Genomic DNA, 27,500 nt, shown 5'->3' with positions numbered 1-27,500 from the left:
TTTTGTCGGAGCGTTTGGTGGGGTTTCTCGCACTGGCTCTTCCCAGGCCCGGTTGCCACCCTGGCGCGCACGAAGTCGGAAGTAGGGTTAATTGCCCGGGTGCGCACCTTTGCCAGGGTGGGCACCTTGCCTGGGCTGCGCACCAGGGCGGGCTCAAGATGGCACCCGCGTTCCGTTTTTTTCACTATCTTTCAAAACGGAAATTTCAAAATCTCCTTTTTTTTTTGCCTTTTCTGGAAATTAGTGAAGGCAGCGCATCAAAGGTGCGCACCCGGGAGCGCTACGAAGTGTGCTCCAAGGTGCGGCGTGCACGTTGTCGGAGCCCGGTTTGCCTCGGGTGCGCACCTCGCCTGCACCTTGGCCGGGGTGGGCACCTTGGCTGGGTTTGCCCAGGGTGCGCTCCGGAGCGGGGTTACTGGAGCGCCCCCTCTTTTTTTGTCAGAGCGTTTGGTGGGGTTTCTCGCATTGGCTCTTCCCAGGCCCGGTTGTTGGGTGCGCTCCCACCCTAGCGCGCGCGAGGTTGGAAGTTGGGTTAATTGCCCGGGCGCGCACCTTCGCCAGGGTGGGCACCTTGGTGCGCACACCTTGGCTGGGCTGCGCACCAGGGCGGGCTCAAGATGGCACCAGCATTCCCTTTTTTTCACTATCTTTCAAAACGGAAATTTTAAAATCTCGTTTTTTTTTGCCTTTTATGGAAATTAGTGAAGGCATCGCATCAAAGGTGCGCACCTCGCTGCCCACCTTGGTGTGCTCCGAGGTGCCCACCACGGTGCGAACCCGGGAGCGCCCCGATGTGTGCTCCAAGGTGCGGCGTGCACGAAGTCGGACCCCGGTTTGCCCCGGGTGCGCACCTCGCGTGCACCTTGGTGCGCACACCTTGGCTGGGTTGCGCGCCCTGGTGGGCACCATGGTGCGCACCAAGGAGCGCTCCGAAGTGTGCTCCAAGGTGCGCCGTGCACGAAGTCGGAGCCCGGTTTGCCCCGGGTGCGCACCTCGCGTGCACCTTCGCCGCGGTGGGCACCATGGCGTGCACGAAGTCGGAGCCCGGTTTGCCCCGGGTGCGCACCTCGCGTGCACCTTCGCCGGAGTGGGCACCTTGGTGTGCAGACCTTGGCTGGGTTGCGCGCCCTGGTGGGCACCATGGTGCGCACCAAGGAGCGCTCCGAAGTGTGCTCCAAGGTGCGGCCTGCACGAAGTCGGAGCCCGGTTTGCCCCGGGTGTGCACCTCGGGTGGGCACCTTGGTGCGCATGCCTTGCCTGGGCTGCGCACCAGGGCGGGCTCAAGATGGCACCCGCGTTCCTTTTTTTTCACTATCTTTCAAAACGGAAATTTTAAAATCTCATTTTTTTTTGCCTTTTTCTAGAAATTAGTGAAGGCAGCGCATCAAAGGTGCGCACCTCGCTGCCCACCACGGTGCGCAACGCCGGTGGGCACCCGGGAGTGCTTCGAAGTGTGCTCCAAGGTGCTGCGTGCACGTTGTCGGAGCCCGGTTTGCCCCGGGTGCGCACCTCGCGTGCACCTTCGTCGGGGTGGGCACCTTGGCTGGGTTTGCCCCGGCTGCGCTCCGAAGCGGGGTTATTGGAGCGCCGCCTCTTTTTTTGTCGGAGCGTTTGGTGGGGTTTCTCGCATTGGCTCTTCCCAGGCCCGGTTGCCACCCTGGCGCGCACGAAGTCGGAAGTAGGGTTAATTGCCCGGGTGCGCACCTTTGCCAGGGTGGGCACCTTGCCTGGGCTGCGCACCAGGGCGGGCTCAAGATGGCACCCGCGTTCCGTTTTTTTCACTATCTTTCAAAACGGAAATTTCAAAATCTCCTTTTTTTTTTGCCTTTTCTGGAAATTAGTGAAGGCAGCGCATCAAAGGTGCGCACCCGGGAGCGCTACGAAGTGTGCTCCAAGGTGCGGCGTGCACGTTGTCGGAGCCCGGTTTGCCTCGGGTGCGCACCTCGCCTGCACCTTGGCCGGGGTGGGCACCTTGGCTGGGTTTGCCCAGGGTGCGCTCCGGAGCGGGGTTACTGGAGCGCCCCCTCTTTTTTTGTCAGAGCGTTTGGTGGGGTTTCTCGCATTGGCTCTTCCCAGGCCCGGTTGTTGGGTGCGCTCCCACCCTGGCGCGCGCGAGGTTGGAAGTTGGGTTAATTGCCCGGGCGCGCACCTTCGCCAGGGTGGGCACCTTGGTGCGCACACCTTGGCTGGGCTGCGCACCAGGGCGGGCTCAAGATGGCACCAGCATTCCCTTTTTTTCACTATCTTTCAAAACGGAAATTTTAAAATCTCGTTTTTTTTTGCCTTTTATGGAAATTAGTGAAGGCATCGCATCAAAGGTGCGCACCTCGCTGCCCACCTTGGTGTGCTCCGAGGTGCCCACCACGGTGCGAACCCGGGAGCGCCCCGATGTGTGCTCCAAGGTGCGGCGTGCACGAAGTCGGACCCCGGTTTGCCCCGGGTGCGCACCTCGCGTGCACCTTGGTGCGCACACCTTGGCTGGGTTGCGCGCCCTGGTGGGCACCATGGTGCGCACCAAGGAGCGCTCCGAAGTGTGCTCCAAGGTGCGCTGTGCACGAAGTCGGAGCCCGGTTTGCCCCGGGTGCGCACCTCGCGTGCACCTTCGCCGCGGTGGGCACCATGGCGTGCACGAAGTCGGAGCCCGGTTTGCCCCGGGTGCGCACCTCGCGTGCACCTTCGCCGGGGTGGGCACCTTGGTGTGCAGACCTTGGCTGGGTTGCGCGCCCTGGTGGGCACCATGGTGCGCACCAAGGAGCGCTCCGAAGTGTGCTCCAAGGTGCGGCCTGCACGAAGTCGGAGCCCGGTTTGCCCCGGGTGTGCACCTCGGGTGGGCACCTTGGTGCGCATGCCTTGCCTGGGCTGCGCACCAGGGCGGGCTCAAGATGGCACCCGCGTTCCTTTTTTTTCACTATCTTTCAAAACGGAAATTTTAAAATCTCATTTTTTTTTGCCTTTTTCTGGAAATTAGTGAAGGCAGCGCATCAAAGGTGCGCACCTCGCTGCCCACCACGGTGCGCAACGCCGGTGGGCACCCGGGAGTGCTTCGAAGTGTGCTCCAAGGTGCTGCGTGCACGTTGTCGGAGCCCGGTTTGCCCCGGGTGCGCACCTCGCGTGCACCTTCGTCGGGGTGGGCACCTTGGCTGGGTTTGCCCCGGCTGCGCTCCGAAGCGGGGTTATTGGAGCGCCGCCTCTTTTTTTGTCGGAGCGTTTGGTGGGGTTTCTCGCATTGGCTCTTCCCAGGCCCGGTTGCCACCCTGGCGCGCACGAAGTCGGAAGTAGGGTTAATTGCCCGGGTGCGCACCTTTGCCAGGGTGGGCACCTTGCCTGGGCTGCGCACCAGGGCGGGCTCAAGATGGCACCCGCGTTCCGTTTTTTTCACTATCTTTCAAAACGGAAATTTCAAAATCTCCTTTTTTTTTTGCCTTTTCTGGAAATTAGTGAAGGCAGCGCATCAAAGGTGCGCACCCGGGAGCGCTACGAAGTGTGCTCCAAGGTGCGGCGTGCACGTTGTCGGAGCCCGGTTTGCCTCGGGTGCGCACCTCGCCTGCACCTTGGCCGGGGTGGGCACCTTGGCTGGGTTTGCCCAGGGTGCGCTCCGGAGCGGGGTTACTGGAGCGCCCCCTCTTTTTTTGTCAGAGCGTTTGGTGGGGTTTCTCGCATTGGCTCTTCCCAGGCCCGGTTGTTGGGTGCGCTCCCACCCTAGCGCGCGCGAGGTTGGAAGTTGGGTTAATTGCCCGGGCGCGCACCTTCGCCAGGGTGGGCACCTTGGTGCGCACACCTTGGCTGGGCTGCGCACCAGGGCGGGCTCAAGATGGCACCAGCATTCCCTTTTTTTCACTATCTTTCAAAACGGAAATTTTAAAATCTCGTTTTTTTTTGCCTTTTATGGAAATTAGTGAAGGCATCGCATCAAAGGTGCGCACCTCGCTGCCCACCTTGGTGTGCTCCGAGGTGCCCACCACGGTGCGAACCCGGGAGCGCCCCGATGTGTGCTCCAAGGTGCGGCGTGCACGAAGTCGGACCCCGGTTTGCCCCGGGTGCGCACCTCGCGTGCACCTTGGTGCGCACACCTTGGCTGGGTTGCGCGCCCTGGTGGGCACCATGGTGCGCACCAAGGAGCGCTCCGAAGTGTGCTCCAAGGTGCGCCGTGCACGAAGTCGGAGCCCGGTTTGCCCCGGGTGCGCACCTCGCGTGCACCTTCGCCGCGGTGGGCACCATGGCGTGCACGAAGTCGGAGCCCGGTTTGCCCCGGGTGCGCACCTCGCGTGCACCTTCGCCGGGGTGGGCACCTTGGTGTGCAGACCTTGGCTGGGTTGCGCGCCCTGGTGGGCACCATGGTGCGCACCAAGGAGCGCTCCGAAGTGTGCTCCAAGGTGCGGCCTGCACGAAGTCGGAGCCCGGTTTGCCACCCTGGCGCGCACGAAGTCGGAAGTAGGGTTAATTGCCCGGGTGCGCACCTTTGCCAGGGTGGGCACCTTGCCTGGGCTGCGCACCAGGGCGGGCTCAAGATGGCACCCGCGTTCCCTTTTTTTCACTATCTTTCAAAACGGAAATTTCAAAATCTCCTTTTTTTTTTGCCTTTTCTGGAAATTAGTGAAGGCAGCGCATCAAAGGTGCGCACCCGGGAGCGCTACGAAGTGTGCTCCAAGGTGCGGCGTGCACGTTGTCGGAGCCCGGTTTGCCCCGGGTGCGCACCTCGCCTGCACCTTGGCCGGGGTGGGCACCTTGGCTGGGTTTGCCCAGGGTGCGCTCCGGAGCGGGGTTACTGGAGCGCCCCCTCTTTTTTTGTCAGAGCGTTTGGTGGGGTTTCTCGCATTGGCTCTTCCCAGGCCCGGTTGTTGGGTGCGCTCCCACCCTGGCGCGCGCGAGGTTGGAAGTTGGGTTAATTGCCCGGGCGCGCACCTTCGCCAGGGTGGGCACCTTGGTGCGCACACCTTGGCTGGGCTGCGCACCAGGGCGGGCTCAAGATGGCACCAGCATTCCCTTTTTTTCACTATCTTTCAAAACGGAAATTTTAAAATCTCGTTTTTTTTTGCCTTTTATGGAAATTAGTGAAGGCATCGCATCAAAGGTGCGCACCTCGCTGCCCACCTTGGTGTGCTCCGAGGTGCCCACCACGGTGCGAACCCGGGAGCGCCCCGATGTGTGCTCCAAGGTGCGGCGTGCACGAAGTCGGACCCCGGTTTGCCCCGGGTGCGCACCTCGCGTGCACCTTGGTGCGCACACCTTGGCTGGGTTGCGCGCCCTGGTGGGCACCATGGTGCGCACCAAGGAGCGCTCCGAAGTGTGCTCCAAGGTGCGCCGTGCACGAAGTCGGAGCCCGGTTTGCCCCGGGTGCGCACCTCGCGTGCACCTTCGCCGCAGTGGGCACCATGGCGTGCACGAAGTCGGAGCCCGGTTTGCCCCGGGTGCGCACCTCGCGTGCACCTTCGCCGGGGTGGGCACCTTGGTGTGCAGACCTTGGCTGGGTTGCGCGCCCTGGTGGGCACCATGGTGCGCACCAAGGAGCGCTCCGAAGTGTGCTCCAAGGTGCGGCCTGCACGAAGTCGGAGCCCGGTTTGCCACCCTGGCGCGCACGAAGTCGGAAGTAGGGTTAATTGCCCGGGTGCGCACCTTTGCCAGGGTGGGCACCTTGCCTGGGCTGCGCACCAGGGCGGGCTCAAGATGGCACCCGCGTTCCATTTTTTTCACTATCTTTCAAAACGGAAATTTCAAAATCTCCTTTTTTTTTTGCCTTTTCTGGAAATTAGTGAAGGCAGCGCATCAAAGGTGCGCACCCGGGAGCGCTACGAAGTGTGCTCCAAGGTGCGGCGTGCACGTTGTCGGAGCCCGGTTTGCCCCGGGTGCGCACCTCGCCTGCACCTTGGCCGGGGTGGGCACCTTGGCTGGGTTTGCCCAGGGTGCGCTCCGAAGCGGGGTTACTGGAGCGCCCCCTCTTTTTTTGTCAGAGCGTTTGGTGGGGTTTCTCGCATTGGCTCTTCCCAGGCCCGGTTGTTGGGTGCGCTCCCACCCTGGCGCGCGCGAGGTTGGAAGTTGGGTTAATTGCCCGGGCGCGCACCTTCGCCAGGGTGGGCACCTTGGTGCGCACACCTTGGCTGGGCTGCGCACCAGGGCGGGCTCAAGATGGCACCAGCATTCCCTTTTTTTCACTATCTTTCAAAACGGAAATTTTAAAATCTCGTTTTTTTTTGCCTTTTATGGAAATTAGTGAAGGCATCGCATCAAAGGTGCGCACCTCGCTGCCCACCTTGGTGTGCTCCGAGGTGCCCACCACGGTGCGAACCCGGGAGCGCCCCGATGTGTGCTCCAAGGTGCGGCGTGCACGAAGTCGGACCCCGGTTTGCCCCGGGTGCGCACCTCGCGTGCACCTTGGTGCGCACACCTTGGCTGGGTTGCGCGCCCTGGTGGGCACCATGGTGCGCACCAAGGAGCGCTCCGAAGTGTGCTCCAAGGTGCGCCGTGCACGAAGTCGGAGCCCGGTTTGCCCCGGGTGCGCACCTCGCGTGCACCTTCGCCGCGGTGGGCACCATGGCGTGCACGAAGTCGGAGCCCGGTTTGCCCCGGGTGCGCACCTCGCGTGCACCTTCGCCGGGGTGGGCACCTTGGTGTGCAGACCTTGGCTGGGTTGCGCGCCCTGGTGGGCACCATGGTGCGCACCAAGGAGCGCTCCGAAGTGTGCTCCAAGGTGCGGCCTGCACGAAGTCGGAGCCCGGTTTGCCCCGGGTGTGCACCTCGGGTGGGCACCTTGGTGCGCATGCCTTGCCTGGGCTGCGCACCAGGGCGGGCTCAAGATGGCACCCGCGTTCCTTTTTTTTCACTATCTTTCAAAACGGAAATTTTAAAATCTCATTTTTTTTTGCCTTTTTCTGGAAATTAGTGAAGGCAGCGCATCAAAGGTGCGCACCTCGCTGCCCACCACGGTGCGCAACGCCGGTGGGCACCCGGGAGTGCTTCGAAGTGTGCTCCAAGGTGCTGCGTGCACGTTGTCGGAGCCCGGTTTGCCCCGGGTGCGCTCCTCGCGTGCACCTTCGTCGGGGTGGGCACCTTGGCTGGGTTTGCCCCGGCTGCGCTCCGAAGCGGGGTTATTGGAGCGCCGCCTCTTTTTTTGTCGGAGCGTTTGGTGGGGTTTCTCGCATTGGCTCTTCCCAGGCCCGGTTGCCACCCTGGCGCGCACGAAGTCGGAAGTAGGGTTAATTGCCCGGGTGCGCACCTTTGCCAGGGTGGGCACCTTGCCTGGGCTGCGCACCAGGGCGGGCTCAAGATGGCACCCGCGTTCCGTTTTTTTCACTATCTTTCAAAACGGAAATTTCAAAATCTCCTTTTTTTTTTGCCTTTTCTGGAAATTAGTGAAGGCAGCGCATCAAAGGTGCGCACCCGGGAGCGCTACGAAGTGTGCTCCAAGGTGCGGCGTGCACGTTGTCGGAGCCCGGTTTGCCCCGGGTGCGCACCTCGCCTGCACCTTGGCCGGGGTGGGCACCTTGGCTGGGTTTGCCCAGGGTGCGCTCCGAAGCGGGGTTACTGGAGCGCCCCCTCTTTTTTTGTCAGAGCGTTTGGTGGGGTTTCTCGCATTGGCTCTTCCCAGGCCCGGTTGTTGGGTGCGCTCCCACCCTGGCGCGCGCGAGGTTGGAAGTTGGGTTAATTGCCCGGGCGCGCACCTTCGCCAGGGTGGGCACCTTGGTGCGCACACCTTGGCTGGGCTGCGCACCAGGGCGGGCTCAAGATGGCACCAGCATTCCCTTTTTTTCACTATCTTTCAAAACGGAAATTTTAAAATCTCGTTTTTTTTTGCCTTTTATGGAAATTAGTGAAGGCATCGCATCAAAGGTGCGCACCTCGCTGCCCACCTTGGTGTGCTCCGAGGTGCCCACCACGGTGCGAACCCGGGAGCGCCCCGATGTGTGCTCCAAGGTGCGGCGTGCACGAAGTCGGACCCCGGTTTGCCCCGGGTGCGCACCTCGCGTGCACCTTGGTGCGCACACCTTGGCTGGGTTGCGCGCCCTGGTGGGCACCATGGTGCGCACCAAGGAGCGCTCCGAAGTGTGCTCCAAGGTGCGCCGTGCACGAAGTCGGAGCCCGGTTTGCCCCGGGTGCGCACCTCGCGTGCACCTTCGCCGCGGTGGGCACCATGGCGTGCACGAAGTCGGAGCCCGGTTTGCCCCGGGTGCGCACCTCGCGTGCACCTTCGCCGGGGTGGGCACCTTGGTGTGCAGACCTTGGCTGGGTTGCGCGCCCTGGTGGGCACCATGGTGCGCACCAAGGAGCGCTCCGAAGTGTGCTCCAAGGTGCGGCCTGCACGAAGTCGGAGTCCGGTTTGCCCCGGGTGCGCACCATGGCGTGCACGAAGTCGGAGCCCGGTTTGCCCCGGGTGCGCACCTCGCGTGCACCTTCGCCGGGGTGGGCACCTCGGCTGGTTTGCGCGCCCTGGTGCGCACCAAGGAGCGCTCCGAAGTGTGCTCCAAGGTGCGGCGTGCACGAAGTCGGAGCCCGGTTTGCCCCGGGTGCGCACCTCGCGTGCACCTTCGCCGCGGTGGGCACCTTGGCTGGGTTGGGCACCATTGAGCGCTCCGAAGTTTGCTCCAAGGTGCGCACCATGGCCCTCCAAGGTGCGCAGCATGGCGTGCACGAAGTCGGAGCCCGGTTTGCCCCGGGTGCGCACCTCGCGTGCACCTTCGCCAGGGTGGGCACCTCGGTGCGCACACCTTCTCAATGTTTTCTTGCCTTTTCTGGAAATTGGTGAAGGCAGCGCATCAAAGGTGCGCACCTCGGTGTGCTCCGAGGTGCGAACCCGAGAGCGCTTCGAGGTGCGCACGAAGTCAAAAGTCGGGTTAATTGCATTGTTTTCCCCGGGTGCGCTCCGAGGTGCGCAACATCGGTGCGCACCAAGGAGGGCTCCGAAGTGTGCTCCAAGGTGCGCACGATGGCGTGCACCTCTGGTGCGCACGATTCGGAGCTCGGTTTGCCCGGGGTGCGCACACCTTGGCTGGGTTGCGCACCTTTTGTGCGCTCCATGGTGCGTACGAAGTCGGAGCTCGGTTTGCCCCGGGTGCGCACCTTGATGCGCACGCCTTGGCTGGGCTGCGCACCTTGGTGGGCGCCTCCAAGGTGCGCACGAAGTCGAAGCTCGGTTTGCCCCGGGTGCGCACCTTGGTGGGCGCCATGGTGCACTCCGAGGTGCCCAAGATTGGTGCGCACCAAGGAGCGCTCCGAAGTGCGCTCCAAGGTGCGCAGGTGCGCGCGAAGTCGAAAGTTGGGTTAATTGTCCGGTTTGCCTCGGGTGCGCACCTTGCGTGCACCTTCGCCAGGGTGGGCGCCTTGGTGCGCACACCTTGGCTGGGCTGCGCACCCGGGCGCGCACACCTTGGCACCCGCGTTTCCTTCATTTTAAATTTTTTTTTTTTACAATCTCTCAAGTGGGAAATTCTATAATCTCAACTTTTTTTGCCTTTTCAGGAAACTTTTGAATGGAGCGCATCATTGGTGCGCTCCGAAGTGTGCTCCAAGGTGCGCACCTCTGGTGCGCTCCAAAGCTCTCTCCAGCTGCGTGCACCTGCCCCGGGCGCGCACCCGGCCCCGCCCAGCTTCGCTCACCTGTCCCGGGCGTCTGGTGCGGAACCTTAGAGTAAGAAACATCACCGTGCACCTTGGCCAACGTGCGCGACTCGACCGAGCGCGCACTGGCCGAGGTGCACACCGATTTCACCTGGGTGCGCGCGCAGCACCTCGGGCGCACCGGGGTGCGCGCACAACGCCCGGGTTGCACCGTGGCCTGTGTGCTCGGGGCGCCTCGGGTGCGCGCTCGGTGTCGCCCCGGCGCGCGCGGTAGTGCGGGCAACGCACCCCGGCCCGGCCCGGCCCCGACGAGAACGCAAACGGGCAAAAGGTTAATTCAAATAGCATTGCGACGCCCGGCGAAAAACTAAAAAAGGGTGCAACACCGGGACTTCCCGGGAGGTCACCCATCCCAGTACTACTCCGGCCCAAGCGCGCTTAACTGCGGAGTTCTGATGGGATCCGGTGCACTAACGCTGGTATGATCGCACCCGTTATGAGCTTGTCGCAGTGTGTACTTAGCAAACCGCGACCCACGTGCGAATCCACCCCGGCCACCCACCCCCGTCGAGGTGCACACCCTCCCTCGCGAAGTGCGCCCCGTTCGCCAAGTGTGAGCCCTGCCCGGGTGCACGCACCTTGCTAGGGCATCGGGTGTGCACCCGGCCCGGCCTACGTGCGTGCACCTGGACGGGGCGTCGTGTGCGTGCAGTGTCCCGTCTGCAACGCGGTGCCCACACACCACCTCGGGCGCAACGACCTGCGCTCACATGTGGGCCGAGTGCACCTTGGTGCATGTTCGGGGCGCCTCGGGTGCACGCTCGATCTTGCCCCGGTGCACCAAGGCGCTCGGTTTGCCCCGGGTGCGCACTTGGTGCAAGGTGGGCACCCAAAATAGGGATCAAGCACCAAAACACAAGTTTCGGGATGCAAAATGGGACCCAAGGACCACAAATGCGTTCCAAGACCCATGATGGGTCCACGAGAACAAAAATGTGTTCCGAGACTTAATAAACAAATATTGGGTTTTAGGAGAAGAAACATGCTCTGATGCCCAAAACGAGAATCGACCCCGAAAAGGCCACAGGCCAAAAGTGGGATGCGAGACAAAAAAAAATGGGACCCGAGGACCAAAATTGGGTTCCCAGGTCGAAGACAGGGCAACCGGACAAGAAACGACCTCTAAGGCTCGAAATGAGTCCCGACGACTAAAACTTGACAAGAAGCACCCATCAGGCACCCAACTCGACACCCATGGGATGCCGACCCACCCGGGCTTCCACCTAGCACACCTTGGCACCCACCCACCCTCACACCCAACCTCGCACCCAACTTAGCACCTTTGAACCCACATTGGCACTCACCCTGACCCTGGCACCTTGGAACCCACATTGGCACTCACCTTGACCCTGGCACCCACCTTTGCACTCACCTTGGGACCCACCCTGGCTCCCACCTCGGCACCCACCCAGACACCCACCTTGGTTCCTTGGCACCCACCTTGGATCCTTGGCACCCACCCCGACACCCACCTTGGCACGCAACTTGGCTACTTGCCACCCACCTTGGCTCCTTGAAGCCCACCCCGACAACCACCCCGTGACCTACCCTGGCTAGGGTTGGTGCACACCCACCCTGGTGCCCACCTTGGCACCCACCCTATGACCCACCTTGGCACGCACCTTAGTACCCACCCCGTTACCCACCCTAGGACCCACCCCGTGACCCACCTTGGCCAGGGTGGGTGCACCCACCCTGGTGCCCACCTTGGCACCCACCCATCCTAGCACCCAGCCTGTGACCGGGCTTGGAACCCAACCTTGCACCCGTCTTGGCCAGTGTGGGTGCGCACCCATCCTGGCACCCACGTTGTGACACACCCTTTAACCCACGCACCCTAGCACCCACGTTGGCACCCACCTTGGAACCCAACTTGGCACCCACCTCGGCACCCACCTTGACACTTGTGGACCCACCTTGCCACTCACCCTAGCATCGACCCATCCTAGCACCCACCCTGGCACCTTTGCACCCTAGCACTCACCCATCCTAGCACCTAACCTGTGACCCACCTTGACACTCACCCTCGCACCCACCTTGGAACCCAACCTAGCACCCACCCACCCTGACACCAACCCTAGCACCTACCCACCCTTGCACCCACCCTGTGACCCATCTTGGCACCCACCCATCCTACCACTCAACCTATCACCCACCTTCTCACCCACCTTGGCATCCACCTTAGCACCCACCCACACTGGCACCTTGGCACCCACCTCGGGCAAGGTGGGTGCACACCCACCCTGGCACCCAATTTAGAACCCACCGAGCATGTTACCCACCTTGGCACCCACATTGCAGCCCACCCTAGTACCCACCCTATGACCCACATTGGCATCCACACCCTAGCACCCAGGCACCTCGACACCCGCCTTGACACCCACCCTAGCACTGAACCTGTGACCCACCTTGGAACTCACCCTAGAACCCACCCACCCTGTGAACCACCTTGGCATCCACCTTAGCACCCACCCACCTTGGCACCCACTCTAGCACTCACCCATCCTAACACCCAACTTGTTACCCACCTTGGCACCCGCCCTCGCGTCCACCTTGAAACCCACCCTAGCACCCACCCACGCAGGAGCCCACCTTGGCACCCAACCTAACACCCACGCATCCTGGCACCCAACTTGTGACCCACCTTGGAACCCACCCTAGTACCCACCTTTGAACCCACTATATCACCAACCCACCTTGGCACCCACCCTATGACCCTCTTTGGAATCCACCCTAGCACGCACCCACCCTGGCACCCACCATGGAGCGCACCCTAGCACCCACCCACCTCGGCACGCACCTCAACACCCACCTTGGTGTGCGCACTGCGCCAACCTCTCAAAGACCCTATGTGGTGCGCTCCAAAGTGTACACCTTTGGTGCGCTCCAAGGTGCGCACCTTTGGTGCACACCAAAGTGTGCACCGAGGTGAGCACCAAAGTGCACTCCAGGGTGCACACCAAGGCGCGCACCTTTGGTGCGGTCAATGCAAACGAATTCGGAAGTTGGGGTCGATGTCGTAATCGCTGCTGCAGACTACACGTATGAGAATCGGACAAATAGCTTTATATAGGGGAGGTGTTGCGTTTGATGGGTCGACTCCCCTGGTTGTGTGCACTGCACCAACTTCAAAGACCCTGTCTTGTTTAAGAAGTCAAAAGTTGGGGTGGATGTCCTAATCATTGCTGCAGTCTACGCATGTATGAGAATCAGACAAATAGCTTATATAGGGGAGGTGTTGCATTCGGTGGGTTGACTCCCCTGGTTGTGCGCACTGCGCCAACCTCAAAGACCTTGTTTTCGTTTAGAAGCCGAAAGTTGGGGTCGATGTCCTAATTGCTCTTGCAGGCTACGCATGTATGAGAATCAGACAAATAGCTTATATAGGGGAGGTGTTGGGTTTGATGGGTCGACTCCCCTGGTTGTGCGCATTGCGCCAACCTCAAAGACCCTGCATTGCGGATGAAGTCGAAAGTCAGAGTTTGGTGTGCTACAAGGTGTGGTCGAAGGTGCTCACCTAGGTGTGCACCTTTGGAGCGCAGGAAAAGTGCCCTCCAAAAGTGCGCACCTTTGGAGTGCACAAAAGTGCCCTCCAAAAGTGCGCACCTTTGGAGCGCAGAAAAGTGCCCTCCAAAAAGTGCCCTCCAAAAGTGCGCACCTTTGGAGCGCAGAAAAGTGCCCTCCAAAAAGTGCCCTCCAAAAGTGCGCACCTTTGGAGCGCAGAAAAGTGCCCTCCAAAAAGTGCCCTCCAAAAGTGCGCACCTTTGGAGCGCAGAAAAGTGCCCTCCAAAAAGTGCCCTCCAAAAGTGCGCACCTTTGGAGCGCAGAAAAGTGCCCTCCAAAAAGTGCCCTCCAAAAGTGCGCACCTTTGGAGCGCAGAAAAGTGCCCTCCAAAAAGTGCCCTCCAAAAGTGCGCACCTTTGGAGCGCAGAAAAGTGCCCTCCAAAAAGTGCCCTCCAAAAGTGCGCACCTTTGGAGCGCAGAAAAGTGCCCTCCAAAAAGTGCCCTCCAAAAGTGCGCACCTTTGGAGCGCAGAAAAGTGCCCTCCAAAAAGTGCCCTCCAAAAGTGCGCACTTTTGGTGCGCACCAAAAGTGCGCACTTTTGGTGCGCACCAAAAGTGCGCACTTTTGGTGCGCACCAAGGCGCTGGTTCGGTCGTTGCAGGCGAGTTCGGAAGTTGGGGTCGATGTCCTGAGCGGAGGTGCAAACTACACAGGTGTCGGAATCGGACAAATAGCTTATATAGGGGAGGTGTATGCTTCGATGGGTCGACTCCCCAGGTTGAGCGCACCGCGCCAACCTCAAAGACCCTACGGTATGGATGAAGTCGGAAGTTGGGTCCGATGACCGATTCGATTAGTAGGTATGCTCATGAGGTCGGAATTTGGGTCCGATGACCTGCCATGTGTAGGAAGGCGAATGTTGGCACTGTGCGTTGCAAGGTGCACACCAAGGCGCTGGTGCGGTCTTTTTAGTCGAGTTCGGAAGTTGGGGTCGATGTCCTGATCGGAGGTGCAAGCTACACAGGTGTGGGAATCGGACAAATAGCTTATATAGGGGAGGTGTATGCTTCGTTGGGTCGACTCCCCGGGTTGAGCGCACCGCGCCAACCTCAAAGACCCTACGGTATGGATGAAGTCGGAAGTTGGGTCCGATGACCGATTCGATATGTAGGCATACTCGCGAGGTCGGAATTTGGGTCCGATGACCTGCCATGTTGAGGAAGGCGAATGTTGGCACTGTGCGTTGCAAGGTGCGCACCAAGGCGCTGGTTCGGTCGTTGCAGGCGAGTTCGGAAGTTGGGGTCGATGTCCTGATCGGAGGTGCAAACTACACAGGTGTGGGAATCGGACAAATAGCTTATATAGGGGAGGTGTATGCTTCGTTGGGTCGACTCCCTGGGTTGAGCGCACCGCGCCAACCTCAAAGACCCTACGGTATGGATGAAGTCGGAAGTTGGGTCCGATGACCGATTCGATATGTAGGCATACTCGCGAGGTCGGAATTTGGGTCCGATGACCTGCCATGTGCAGGAAGGCGAATGTTGGGACTGTGCGTCGCAAGGTGCGCACCAAGGCGCTGGTGCCGTCGTTGCAGTCGAGTTCGGAAGTTGGGGTCGATGTCCTGGTCAGAGGTGCAAACTACACAGGTGTGGGAATCGGACAAATAGCTTATATAGGGGAGGTGTATGCTTCGATGGGTCGACTCCCCGGGTTGAGCGCACCGCGCCAACCTCAGAGACCCTACAGTATGGATGAAGTCGGAAGTTGGGTCCGATGACCGATTCGATACGTATGCATATTCGCGAGGTCTGAATTTGTGTCCGATGACCTGCCATGCGCAGGAAGGCGGAATTTGGGTCCGATGACCGAGTTGATGGCGTGCCATGCGCAGAAAGGCGGAATTTGGGTCCGATGACCGAGTTGATGTTGATGGCCCGCCATGCATAGGAAGGCGGAATTTGGGTCCGATGACCGATTTGAAGGCGTGCCATACGCAGAAAGGCGGAGTTTGGGTCCGATGACCGAGTTGATATTGATGGCCCGCCATGCGCAGGAAGGCAGAATTTGGGTCCGATGACCTGACATACGCATGGAGTCCGACTCGGGGGCCGATGTTCGATTCGATGACTTGCATTGTGGGTAAAGTCGGAAGTTGTGGTCTTTGACCCGATTCGATGACCAGACTTCGGCTGCTTGAGAATCGGACAAATAACTTATATAGGGGATGTCACGGGCTTTGGGAGTTAAGCCTGTGCGGCACCGACAAGTCCCGACCCGACTCGGATCTGTTCAAGGTCAGAGACCTTCGGCCTACGCCTCGTCCCTTCCAATATTGCGCTAAAGCGGAATGCACAATGAAAATGCAGATCGACTTGCTCCCAGAATGCATAAAAGGATACGATGCAATGCGGAATAAAATAGACAACACAACATTCAAAGGTGGGGCGAGGTGCCCATATCCTTTATTATTATCCTCAAAGATTACAATGCTGGATAGAACTCGGTATTGAGAAATACCGGTCGCCCCCAAATGGATTGCCCAGCCAGCCAATCTGACTCGGACAAGTTACAAAGAGTCCCTTCGACTCAGACTGGGATCGGCTCGCTCGAGAGGAGAACCAGTTAGCTCCTCGAGGTGCCAGATCGCCAAGTCACAAGACCCCAATGCTCGCCTGAGCAATAAAGTCCCTCGCTGCAATACTCGCACTCAGACTTGCGACGCCGAAGACTCGCATCTGTCTGCTCGTCTGCTCGCTGCCGAATGCTTGATCGCTGATGATCCTGATTCTGAATCTGCTTCTGCTTGCCAAGAATGAGCATCCCGCTCATCTTATATACTGGAGGGTCGGACCCAAATAAAAGAGCCGTTGGGCGGATAGGGCCGGCCCAAAAGGAATCCCGCCAATGGAAAATTAGCGCCCCTATAGGTCCGGACTCATATGAGTTAAGTCCGCGCTAAGAAGAACATCGGCCAAGTCCCATGTCGGCCCCCGCCAAGGAAATAAAACATATCGGCCCCGCCGATGAAATGAATTAAGTCGGCTGTGTGAAACACCAATTCCATGTCGGCTATGCAAAAGAAAGAGTTCCGATGCAAAATGGAACCCCACTAAGGCTGGACCCGATCCAAAAACTGTGCAAGTATTCTGCCCAATGCAGACCCGTTACATCCTCCCCCACTAAACTAGTGGCGGCGCCCTCGACGCCAGCACCCCTGCACAAAGCACTGGGAGGCATTGACCCAGAAATCTACTCCTGTCTGGGCGGGTTCCTCCTGGAGAGGAACTCCATGATTATCTCCTCATCTCGCCATAACGACTCACTGCGTTCCCAGGAAGCGGAGTCGCGTCCCTGTCCTTCGAACATCACCAAGAACTCACGGATGCCGTTCTTGCCTCCTCCTCGTGTTCGCATTGCAAGGACCTGGCTGACTCTGCGGTCCGGATTGTCCAACACATTCGCCGGGCCTCTGTTCGGAATATTTCTTATCAGATCTTCGTCATCTGGATGATGCGGTCTCAACTGAGAGACGTGGAAAACAGGATGAGTCTTGAGATGGAGGGGTAAGTTGAGTTGGTAGGCGACGGGATTGATCTTCCGAATGACTTCGAAAGGTCCATCAAATCGTCTGACCAACGAAGCACTCAGCCCCTTTGGGACTTTGAATCGGTCCTGATCCATGCGAACCAAAACTTTGTCGCCAACATCAAACTCCAATCGACGCCTGTGCCTGTCAGCAAACTTCTTCATCCTGTCTGAAGCCTGGGTGAGATGGTAACGAGCCAAGTCCACCTTCTCATTCCAGCTCTTCAGTCGTTCTGTTGCATCAACATTCTCGCCTTGGTATCCTGCCAAGACTGTGTGGGGTGAAAGAGGTTGTTGGCCCGTAGCCAACTCAAAAGGACTGAACTTCGAGGACTCACTCCTCTGCAGATTGTAGGAGAACTGGGCCACATCCAGCAGCTTAGGCCAGTTCCTCTGATCCGAGACTACGAAGTGCCTTAGGTAGTCTTCGAGGATGCCATTAATCCGCTCTGTCTGTCCATCAGTCTGGGGATGGAACCCCGAACTCATCAGGAGTCGGGTCCCAACAATCTTGAACAACTCCTGCCAGAAGCTCGAAGTGAATCGAGGGTCCCGATCACTTACAATGCTCAAAGGTATACCCCAGTTTTTGACCACATTCTTGAAAAAGAGCTCGGCCGCCTCCTCGGCTGGACACGAGGTCTTACATGCAATGAATATTGCATACTTACTGAACCTATCTACCACGACCATGATGCTAGAATGTCCATCTACTTCCGGCAACTGTGTGATGAAGTCCATGCTCACACTTGCCCAAGGTCGCACAGGAACGGGGAGAGGACGCAACAAGCCCGCCGGCTGCAACATCTGAGCTTTGTCTTGCTGACAAGTGAGGCAAGTCCTCACATACCTCTCAACATCGTCCCTCATGTTAGGCCAGTAGAAGCCTCTTTCCAACAAGGCCATTGTTCGCTTCTATCCCGGATGCCCTGCCCAAACGGAATCATGACACTCCTGCAAGACCTCCTTGCGAACATCTCTCCACTTCGGAAGGTAGACTCGGTTTGCGGCAAAGTACAGGAGTCCATCCTGAAGTGCGAACTTCCGAGTTCGCCCAGCTTGCACCTGCAATACAATCTGCCACGCCTGCGAGTCATTCTCCAGTCCCTCCTTGATTTTCTCAATCATGTCTTCGTTCAACACAACTTGGCTCTGACCCAGGAGCTTCAAAGCACCAAGCTGTGCCTTCCTGCTAAGTGCATCGGCTACCACATTATGTCGCCCCGGATTGTATATCAGCTCAAAGTCGAATTCTGCCAGGAATTCTTGCCACCTCGCCTGCTTCGGGGTGAGCTTAGACTGAGTCTTGAAGTAAGTGGAGCTGACATTGTCTGTCTTCACTATGAACGGCACCCCCAGCAAGTAATGCCTCCAAGTTCTCAAACAGTGCACTATCGCAGTCATCTCTTTCTCATGCGCCGAGTAGTTCCTCTCTCTGTCATTCAACTTCCGAGATTCATATGCCACAGGATGCCCATCCTGCATCAAAACTCCACCCATGGCATAGTCGGACGCATCGGTTTGGACCTCAAAAGGTTGGCCATATTTCGGCAAAGCAAGGACTGGCTCCTCAGTCAACTTGTCTTTTAGCAACTCAAATGCTGTCTGCTGCTTATCGCCCCATTTCCATCCGCGGTCCTTCTTCAACAGATCCGTCAAGGGGCTCGCAATCCGGGAATAGCCTGCTACAAACTTGCGATAGTAGTTAGCTAAACCAAGGAACTGTCTCACCTCATGCACATTGCGAAGCGGCTCCCAGTCTCGGATTGCCTGAAGCTTCTCCGGGTCTGGTCGGATCTGGCCATGACCAAGAATATGGCCCAGAAACGGCACTTCCTCCTGCGCAAAAGCACACTTTTCCTTCTTTGCGAACAGCTGATGTTCTCTCAACAAAGCAAACACCTCCTGAAGGTGCCGCTTGTGTTCCTCCATGTCTCGACTGTATACCAAAATGTCATCCAGATACACAACAACGCACTTGTCCAATAATGAGCGAAACACATCGTTCATCAAGGTGCTGAAGGTTGCAGGAGCGTTAGTGAGACCAAAAGGCATAACCAAGAATTCATAGCTACCATACCTCGTCGTGATCGCGGTCTTCTCCTCATCACCTGGCGCGATCCTGATCTGATAGTAACCCTGCCTCAGGTCCAACTTGGTGAACACTCTTGCATCGACCAGTCGATCAAAGCTATCCGCTATGAGAGGTAACGGATACTTGTTCTTGATGGTGAGCTTGTTCAAAGCTCGATAGTCCACACACATCCGAAGGCTTCCATCCTTCTTGCGCTGGAACAATACTGGAGCAGCATAAGGTGATCTGGAGGGACGCAAGTATCCTGCCTCAGCGAGCTCTGCCAACTGCTTCCTCAACTCTTCCATCTCTGGTGCGGAGAGTCGATAAGGAGCCTTCGCTGGTGGTCTTGCCCCTGACTCCAGTTCGATCCTGTGATCAACGTGCCTCCTCGGTGGTAACACAGCTGGGAGCTGGTCTGGCATAACATCCGCAAACTCGGACAACACATCCTGGATCGCCGAGGTGTTAGAGGGTCCTGACGACTCTCCTTCATCCCAATCTCCAATCAGTGCGGCCAAAAACAACTCCTCTCGCCTTCCCTTGCCAACCTGCTTAGCACTGAGCGCATTCAACAGGAGATCCTGTTCCACGCTCTTCATCATCGGAACCATACTTGGTCTGCTCGGATCCAATATCAGCAAACAGCTCAAGTGTGGCACCACAGCTGCTGATGCCGACCTCAAGAACTCCTGCCCGAGTATGAGATCGAACTCATTCATTCCAATGGCGATCAAATCAAGCACACCCTGCCACGACCCAACTCGGATGACTTCCTTATGGATCTCACCGCTCACCTGCTGCGCGGGTGCGGTCACCGCCTTGAACTGATTTGTAGTGGGCTCGATCTTGAGTCCAAGCTTCTTCGCTCGGCATGCGGAGATGTAGTTGTGGGTGGCACCTGAATCCACCATAGCTAGCACCTTCTTGTTGCCAAAGAAAGTCTCCACAAAACACAACTCGTGCTTATCGGCCACTTCGGTAGAATGTTGCACTGCATTCAGGAGTTGCAAGGTGCTCATTGCGGGCAACTTCTTCTCCTCGAACAACAGCGCGTTGATCCTACTCCGATCTGGACAGCTCCGTGCCCAGTGATCATCTTTGCCACAGATGAAACACCCTGGATCACGATCCTTCTTCTTCTCAGTCTGTGTGTGATCTTTCTTCTTCGGGTTACCTCCTCCATTCGACTTCTTCGGTTTCTTCTTCCTGGGCTCGCCGTTAGGATCAGAAGGAGGTCCGCCTCCCTTCTTCTCTTTCCGGCGGAAGTTCTTCTTGTAGTCTGTTCGAGCTCCACCAAAGCCCCTAGCTGCATCGCCCTTATAATCGAGCAGCCCATCCGCAACTGTGATCGCCTCGGCCAAAGTCTGAACTTTCTGTCTCCTCAGCTCATCCTTCGCCCAGGGTTGCAGACCCTTAGTGAAGAGGAATAACTTCTCGAAGTCGCTCAACTTGGTGCATTCCAAATCCAACACCTGAAATGCCTTGACATACTCTCGAATAGTGCCAGTATGCTTGAGTTCATCGAACCTGGATCGGATGATCCAATCCGAATTCCCAGGTCGGAATTGATCATGAAGCGCTGCCTTCAAGTCAGCCCAGGACTTGATCGGTTTCACCGTCTTCCCAGCGCGTTCATCTGCCTGATGCGTTCGCCACCACAGCTTCGCACTGCCGGTAAGGTATGTTGCAATATCCTTGACCTGTGCCTCATCAGACGTCTTCGGTGCACACGACAGGTACTCCTCAACATCCCAGAAGAAATTATCAAGTGCCTTGTCATCGCGCTCACCGTCATAAGTTCCAACTCGAGTTGCCTTAGAACCATGCGTTCCTCCCTGCAACAACGAATGGAAGATCTGTTGCCCCTCTTTGAGGAAGCGGATCTCTTCCCTCAAAGACTCTATCTGTTCCGCCAGCTTCGACCACTCTGCCGTCATGCGCTCCTCGAGGTCGGACTGTTCCAAGTCCTCGAGTCGATTTTCATGGTCTTGGAGCCAATCGCGGTGCTTCGGATCTTTCCCCTTCGAAGACACCTTCGCAGCCTTACTCTCAGGTTGCACGACCTCCACTTCATGCTGACTATCTGTATCTGCCATCTTTCGATCTGCACAGCCCCGGATCTGATCCGAAGCTCTGATACCAACTGTCACGGGCTTTGGGAGTTAAGCCTGTGCGGCACCGACAAGTCCCGACCCGACTCGGATCCGTTCAAGGTCAGAGACCTTCGGCCTACGCCTCGTCCCTTCCAATATTGCGCTAAAGCGGAATGCACAATGAAAATGCAGATCGACTTGCTCCCAGAATGCATAAAAGGATACGATGCAATGCGGAATAAAATAGACAACACAACATTCAAAGGTGGGGCGAGGTGCCCATATCCTTTATTATTATCCTCAAAGATTACAATGCTGGATAGAACTCGGTATTGAGAAATACCGGTCGCCCCCAAATGGATTGCCCAGCCAGCCAATCTGACTCGGACAAGTTACAAAGAGTCCCTTCGACTCAGACTGGGATCGGCTCGCTCGAGAGGAGAACCAGTTAGCTCCTCGAGGTGCCAGATCGCCAAGTCACAAGACCCCAATGCTCGCCTGAGCAATAAAGTCCCTCGCTGCAATACTCGCACTCAGACTTGCGACGCCGAAGACTCGCATCTGTCTGCTCGTCTGCTCGCTGCCGAATGCTTGATCGCTGATGATCCTGATTCTGAATCTGCTTCTGCTTGCCAAGAATGAGCATCCCGCTCATCTTATATACTGGAGGGTCGGACCCAAATAAAAGAGCCGTTGGGCGGATAGGGCCGGCCCAAAAGGAATCCCGCCAATGGAAAATTAGCGCCCCTATAGGTCCGGACTCATATGAGTTAAGTCCGCGCTAAGAAGAACATCGGCCAAGTCCCATGTCGGCCCCCGCCAAGGAAATAAAACATATCGGCCCCGCCGATGAAATGAATTAAGTCGGCTGTGTGAAACACCAATTCCATGTCGGCTATGCAAAAGAAAGAGTTCCGATGCAAAATGGAACCCCACTAAGGCTGGACCCGATCCAAAAACTGTGCAAGTATTCTGCCCAATGCAGACCCGTTACAGGGGAGGTAGTGTTCTCGAGCATCCTCCCCCCGTGCCCGTTTATGTCGATTGATGCTGGTGCTCTACTGGTTGGAGAGCTCGGATGCAAAAATCTTGCACCAGGATTTATCGATTGTGATGGACACGGCAAGTCTCCTGATTGCTATGCAGGAGCTCATCGTGAATCTCTATGCGGCCTTGGTATGGACTCGACCTGCGGAATGGTTCGGCAATGGTAGTCGCTCCAACACGTCCTTGCAGTGGCCACAGAGGTGATTCAACTAGAGCTCCAGTCTAGCTTTTGGGTTGCTTGGCGGACTGGTATAGCCGCGATCGAGTTCCGGCCATGAACGTTTTAGATAGCTCTTGGGCTTTCTGGGACGGAAGTCGGAAGTTTGGGCTGTTGTCCGATTTGATGACCATTCTTCGGATGTGTGAGAATCGGACAAATAACTTATATAGGGGACTGTGTTGTCTCACGCAGCCCCCTCCGTGCCCCTCTATCTCGACCGATGTTGGTGCTTGAAAGGGTTGGGATCGCTCGGATTTATAAACGTGCACCACCATTTGTCGAGTGTGAGGGACGCGGCAGGTCTCCTAAATGCTATGCGGGCGCTCTCTGAGAATCTCTATCCGGCCTCGACACAAACTAGTCTTGCTGAATGGTTTGGCACTGGTAGTCGATCTAACACGTCGTTGTTGTGGCCGCCTAGGCGATTCGATTCGAGCCCCCGTCTAGCTTTTGGGTTGCTTGGCGGATTTTGCCCTATCCGCAAGTGAGCTCGGTCCCTAAACGTTCGAGAAACCTGATTGCTATGTGCCGACTCTCTTTCTTGCGAGCCTCCATCTAGCTTTTGGGTCTCTACGGAACGGAAGTCGGAATCTGGGACCGTTGTTTGATTCGACGAGGCAGACTACGGTTGTGCGAGAATCAGACAAATAACTTATATAGGGGAGGTGTTGACTGGAGCATTCTCCCCCGTGCCCCTCTAACTCGACCAATGCTGGCGCTCGAACGGTGGTAGCGCTCGGATTTTCATTGAGCGCCAGCATTGGTCGATTTAGAGGGGCATGCGAGATTCCCGAATGCTATGCGAGGGCTCTAACGGAAATGTCTATTGGTTTCGGTATGGATGCAATTGCGAGTGGTTCGGCAAAGGTAGTCGTTCCGATGCGTCCATGTCGTGGCCAAATCGATAATTCGATTTGAGCCCTCGTATAGCATTTGGGTCTCTCGATGTGATTCCGCATTCCAGTCCCTTTGGGCACTGCTTGAGCCGCATCCCAGGGGGTTCCCTTCCCAATAATCTGCCTCGCAACCCGATTGCTATGCGGTGAGGCTCCTCGGCCGCCTCGGAACTATCTGTGTATCAGACGCATCGCGGGATAAGGGGTTGGCAACGGTAGTCGCCCCAAGCGCGTCCGATGCTTGGACCATTCCGAGGCGGCCCTGAAGCCTCTTCCGTCTAGCCGTTGGGTCCTTCTCGCCGCATCCCTCGCCTCGCACCCCGATTGCTATGCGGTGAGGCTCCTCGGCCGCCTTGGAACTATCTGTGTATCGGACGCGTCGCGGGATAAGGGGTTGTCACTGGTAGTCGCCCCAAGCGCGTCCGATGCTTGGACCATTCCGAGGCGGCCCTGAAGCCTCTTCCGTCTAGCCGTTGGGTCCTTCTCGCCGCATCCCTCGCCTCGCACCCCGATTGCTATGCGGTGAGGCTCCTCGGCCGCCTTGGAACTATCTGTGTATCGGACGCGTCGCGGGATAAGGGGTTGTCACTGGTAGTCGCCCCAAGCGCGTCCGATGCTTGGACCATTCCGAGGCGGCCCTGAAGCCTCTTCCGTCTAGCCGTTGGGTCCTTCTCGCCGCATCCCTCGCCTCGCACCCCGATTGCTATGCGGTGAGGCTCCTCGGCCGCCTTGGAACTATCTGTGTATCAGACGCGTCGCGGGATAAGGGGTTGTCACTGGTAGTCGCCCCAAGCGCGTCCGATGCTTGGACCATTCCGAGGCGGCCCTGAAGCCTCTTCCGTCTAGCCGTTGGGTCCTTCTCGCCGCATCCCTCGCCTCGCACCCCGATTGCTATGCGGTGAGGCTCCTCGGCCGCCTTGGAACTATCTGTGTATCGGACGCGTCGCGGGATAAGGGGTTGTCACTGGTAGTCGCCCCAAGCGCGTCCGATGCTTGGACCATTCCGAGGCGGCCCTGAAGCCTCTTCCGTCTAGCCGTTGGGTCCTTCTCGCCGCATCCCTCGCCTCGCACCCCGATTGCTATGCGGTGAGGCTCCTCGGCCGCCTTGGAACTATCTGTGTATCGGACGCGTCGCGGGATAAGGGGTTGTCACTGGTAGTCGCCCCAAGCGCGTCCGATGCTTGGACCATTCCGAGGCGGACCTGAAGCCTCTTCCCTCTAGCCGTTGGGGCTTTCTCGCCGCATCCCTCGCCTCGCACCCCGATTGCTATGCTGTGAGGCTCCTCGGCCGCCTCGGAACTATCTGTGTATCGGACGCATCGCGGGATAAGGGGTTGGCAGTGGTAGTCGCCCCAAGCGCGTCCGATGCTTGGACCATTCCGAGGCGGCCCTGAAGCCTCTTTCGTCAGCCGTTGGGGCCATCTCGCCGCATCCCCCACCTCGCACCACGATTGCTATGCTGTGAGGCTCCTCGGCCGCCTCGGAACTATCTGTGTATCGGACGCATCGCGGGATAAGGGGTTGGCAGTGGTAGTCGCCCCAAGCGCGTCCGATGCTTGGACTATTCCGAGGCGGCCCTGCAGCCTCTTCCGTGTAGCCTTTGGGGCCATCTCGCCGCATCCCTCGCCTCGCACCCCGATTGCTATGCGGTGAGGCTCATCGGCCGCCTGGGAACTATCTTCGTATCGAACGCATCGCGGGATAAGGGGTTGTCACTGGTAGTCGCCCCAAGCGCGTCCGATGCTTGGACTATTCCGAGGCGGCCCTGCAGCCTCTTCCGTCTAGCCGTTGGGGCCATCTCGCCGCATCCCCCACCTCCTCGGCTGCCTCGGAACTATCTGTGTATCGGACGCATCGCGGGATAAGGGGTTGGCAGTGGTAGTCGCCCCAAGCGCGTCCGATGCTTGGACTATTCCGAGGCGGCCCTGCAGCCTCTTCCGTCTAGCCTTTGGGGCCATCTCGCCGCATCCCTCACCTCGCACCCCGATTGCTATGCAGTGAGGCTCCTCGGCCGCCTGGGAACTATCTTCGTATCGGACGCATCGCGGGATAAGGGGTTGTCACTGGTAGTCGCCCCAAGGACGTCCGATGCTTGGACTATTCCGAGGCGGCCCTGCAGCCTCTTCCGTCTAGCCGTTGGGGCCATCTCGCCGCATCCCCCACCTCCTCGGCTGCCTCGGAACTATCTTCGTATCGGACGCATCGCGGGATAAGGGGTTGGCAGTGGTAGTCACCCCAAGCGCGTCCGATGCTTGGACTATTCCGAGGCGGCCCTGCAGCCTCTTCCGTCTAGCCTTTGGGGCCATCTCGCCGCATCCCTCGCCTCGCACCCCGATTGCTATGCGGTGAGGCTCCTCGGCCGCCTGGGAACTATCTTCGTATCGGACGCATCGCGGGATAAGGGGTTGTCACTGGTAGTCGCCCCAAGCGCATCCGATGCTTGGACTATTCCGAGGCGGCCCTGCAGCCTCTTTCGTCTAACCGTTGGGGCCATCTCGCCGCATCCCCCACCTCGCACCCCGATTGCTATGCGGTGAGGCTCCTCGGCCGCCTTGGAACTATCTTCGTATCGGACGCATCGCGGGATAAGGGGTTGTCACTGGTAGTCGCCCCAAGCTGCGTCCGATGCTTGGACTATTCCGAGGCGGCCCTGTGGCCTCTTCCGTCTAGCCGTTGGGGCCATCTCGCCGCATCCCCCACCTCGCACCCCGATTGCTATGCGGTGAGGCTCCTCGGCCGCCTTGGAACTATCTTCGTATCGGACGCATCGCGAGATAAGGGGTTGTCACTGGTAGTCGCCCCAAGCACGTCCGATGCTTGGACTATTCCGAGGCGGCCCTGCAGCCTCTTCCGTCTAGCCGTTGGGGCCATCTCGCCGCATCCCCCACCTCGCACCCCGATTGCTATGCGGTGAGGCTCCTCGGCCGCCTTGGAACTATCTTCGTATCGGACGCATCGCGGGATAAGGGGTTGTCACTGGTAGTCGCCCCAAGCGCGTCCGATGCTTGGACTATTCCGAGGCGGCCCTGCAGCCTCTTCCGTCTAGCCGTTGGGGCCATCTCGCCGCATCCCCCACCTCGCACCCCGATTGCTATGCGGTGAGGCTCCTCGGCCGCCTTGGAACTATCTTCGTATCGGACGCATCGCGGGATAAGGGGTTGTCACTGGTAGTCGCCCCAAGCGCGTCCGATGCTTGGACTATTCCGAGGCGGCCCTGTGGCCTCCTCCGTCTAGCCGTTGGGGCCATCTCGCCGCATCCCCCCCCTTGCACCCGGATTGCTATGCGGTGAGGCTCCGATGCTTGGACTATTTCGAGGCGGCCCTGTGGCCTCTTCCGTCTAGCCGTTGGGGCCATCTCGCCGCATCCCCCCCCTTGCACCCGGATTGCTATGCGGTGAGGCTCCTGGGCCACCTTGGAACTATCTTCGTATCGGACGCATCGCGGGATAAGGGGTTGTCACTGGTAGTCGCCCCAAGCGCGTCCGATGCTTGGACTATTCCGAGGCGGCCCTGCAGCCTCTTTCGTCTAGCCGTTTGGGCCATCTCGCCGCATCCCCCACCTCGCACCCCGATTGCTATGCGGTGAGGCTCCTCGACCGCCTTGGAACTATCTTCGTATCGGACGCATCGCAGGATAAGGGGTTGTCACTGGTAGTCGCCCCAAGCGCGTCCGATGCTTGGACTATTCCGAGGCGGCCCTGCAGCCTCTTCCGTCTAGCCGTTGGGGCCATCTCGCCGCATCCCCCACCTCGCACCCCGATTGCTATGCGGTGATGCTCCTCGGCCGCTTTGGAACCATCTTCGAATCGGACGCATCGCGGGATAAGGGGTTGTCACTGGTAGTCGCCCCAAGCGCGTCCGATGCTTGGACCATTCCGAGGCGGCCCTGAAGCCTCTTCCGTCTAGCCGTTGGGGCCATCCGTCGCCTCGCACCCCCGATTGCTATGCGGTGAGGCTCCTCGGCCGCCTTGGAACCGTCTTCGTATCGGACGCATCGCGGGATAAGGGGTTGTCACTGGTAGTCGCCCCAAGCGCGTCCGATGCTCGGACCATTCCGAGGCGGCCCTGAAGCCTCTTCCGTCTAGCCATTGGGGCCATCTCGCCGCATCCGTCGCCTCGCACCCCCGATTGCTATGCGGTGAGGCTCCTCGGCCGCCTTGCAACCTTCTGTGTATCGGACGCATCGCGGGATAAGGGGTTGGCACTGGTAGTCGCCCCAAGCGCGTCCGATGCTTGGACCATACCGAGGTGGCCCTGAAGCCTCTTCCGTGTAGCCGTTGGGGCCTTCCCGCCCCATCCCTCGCCTCGCACCCCGATTGATATGCGGTGAGGCTCCTCGGCCGCGTTGGAACTATCTGTGTATCGGACGCATCGCGGGATAAGGGGTTGGCACTGGTAGTCGTCCCAATCGCGTCCGATGCTTGGACCATTCCGAGGCGGCCCTGCAGCCTCTTCCTAGTCGTCGGGGCC

The 27,500-nt window shown here is 58.7% G+C and overlaps 1 protein-coding gene and 1 non-coding gene across 2 annotated transcripts; both read right to left on the bottom strand.

Moving 5' to 3' along the window:
• Positions 1–9,923: 9,923 nt before the first annotated feature.
• Positions 9,924–10,042, bottom strand: LOC131861089 (5S ribosomal RNA). The gene has a single exon (XR_009360170.1). It is a non-coding gene; the product is annotated as a 5S ribosomal RNA (ribosomal RNA).
• A 7,570-nt stretch (positions 10,043–17,612) lies between these two features.
• On the bottom strand, positions 17,613–20,870 carry LOC131860855 (uncharacterized). The gene has a single exon (XM_059214909.1). It carries the CDS (start codon positions 20,868–20,870, stop codon positions 17,613–17,615), a length of 3,258 nt encoding a protein of 1,085 aa, XP_059070892.1.
• Between the last annotated feature and the right edge of the window lie 6,630 nt (positions 20,871–27,500).

The sequence above is a fragment of the Cryptomeria japonica genome, unplaced genomic scaffold (assembly GCF_030272615.1).
Source record: "Cryptomeria japonica unplaced genomic scaffold, Sugi_1.0 HiC_scaffold_20, whole genome shotgun sequence".
Classification (NCBI taxonomy): Eukaryota; Viridiplantae; Streptophyta; class Pinopsida; order Cupressales; family Cupressaceae; genus Cryptomeria; species Cryptomeria japonica.
This window is presented reverse-complemented; position numbering and strand designations above follow the sequence as displayed.

Bases quoted from the DNA above. Each gene is read 5' to 3' on its own strand.
- LOC131860855 (XM_059214909.1), bottom strand. From the start codon at position 20,870: ATGGCAGATACAGATAGTCAGCATGAAGTGGAGGTCGTGCAACCTGAG.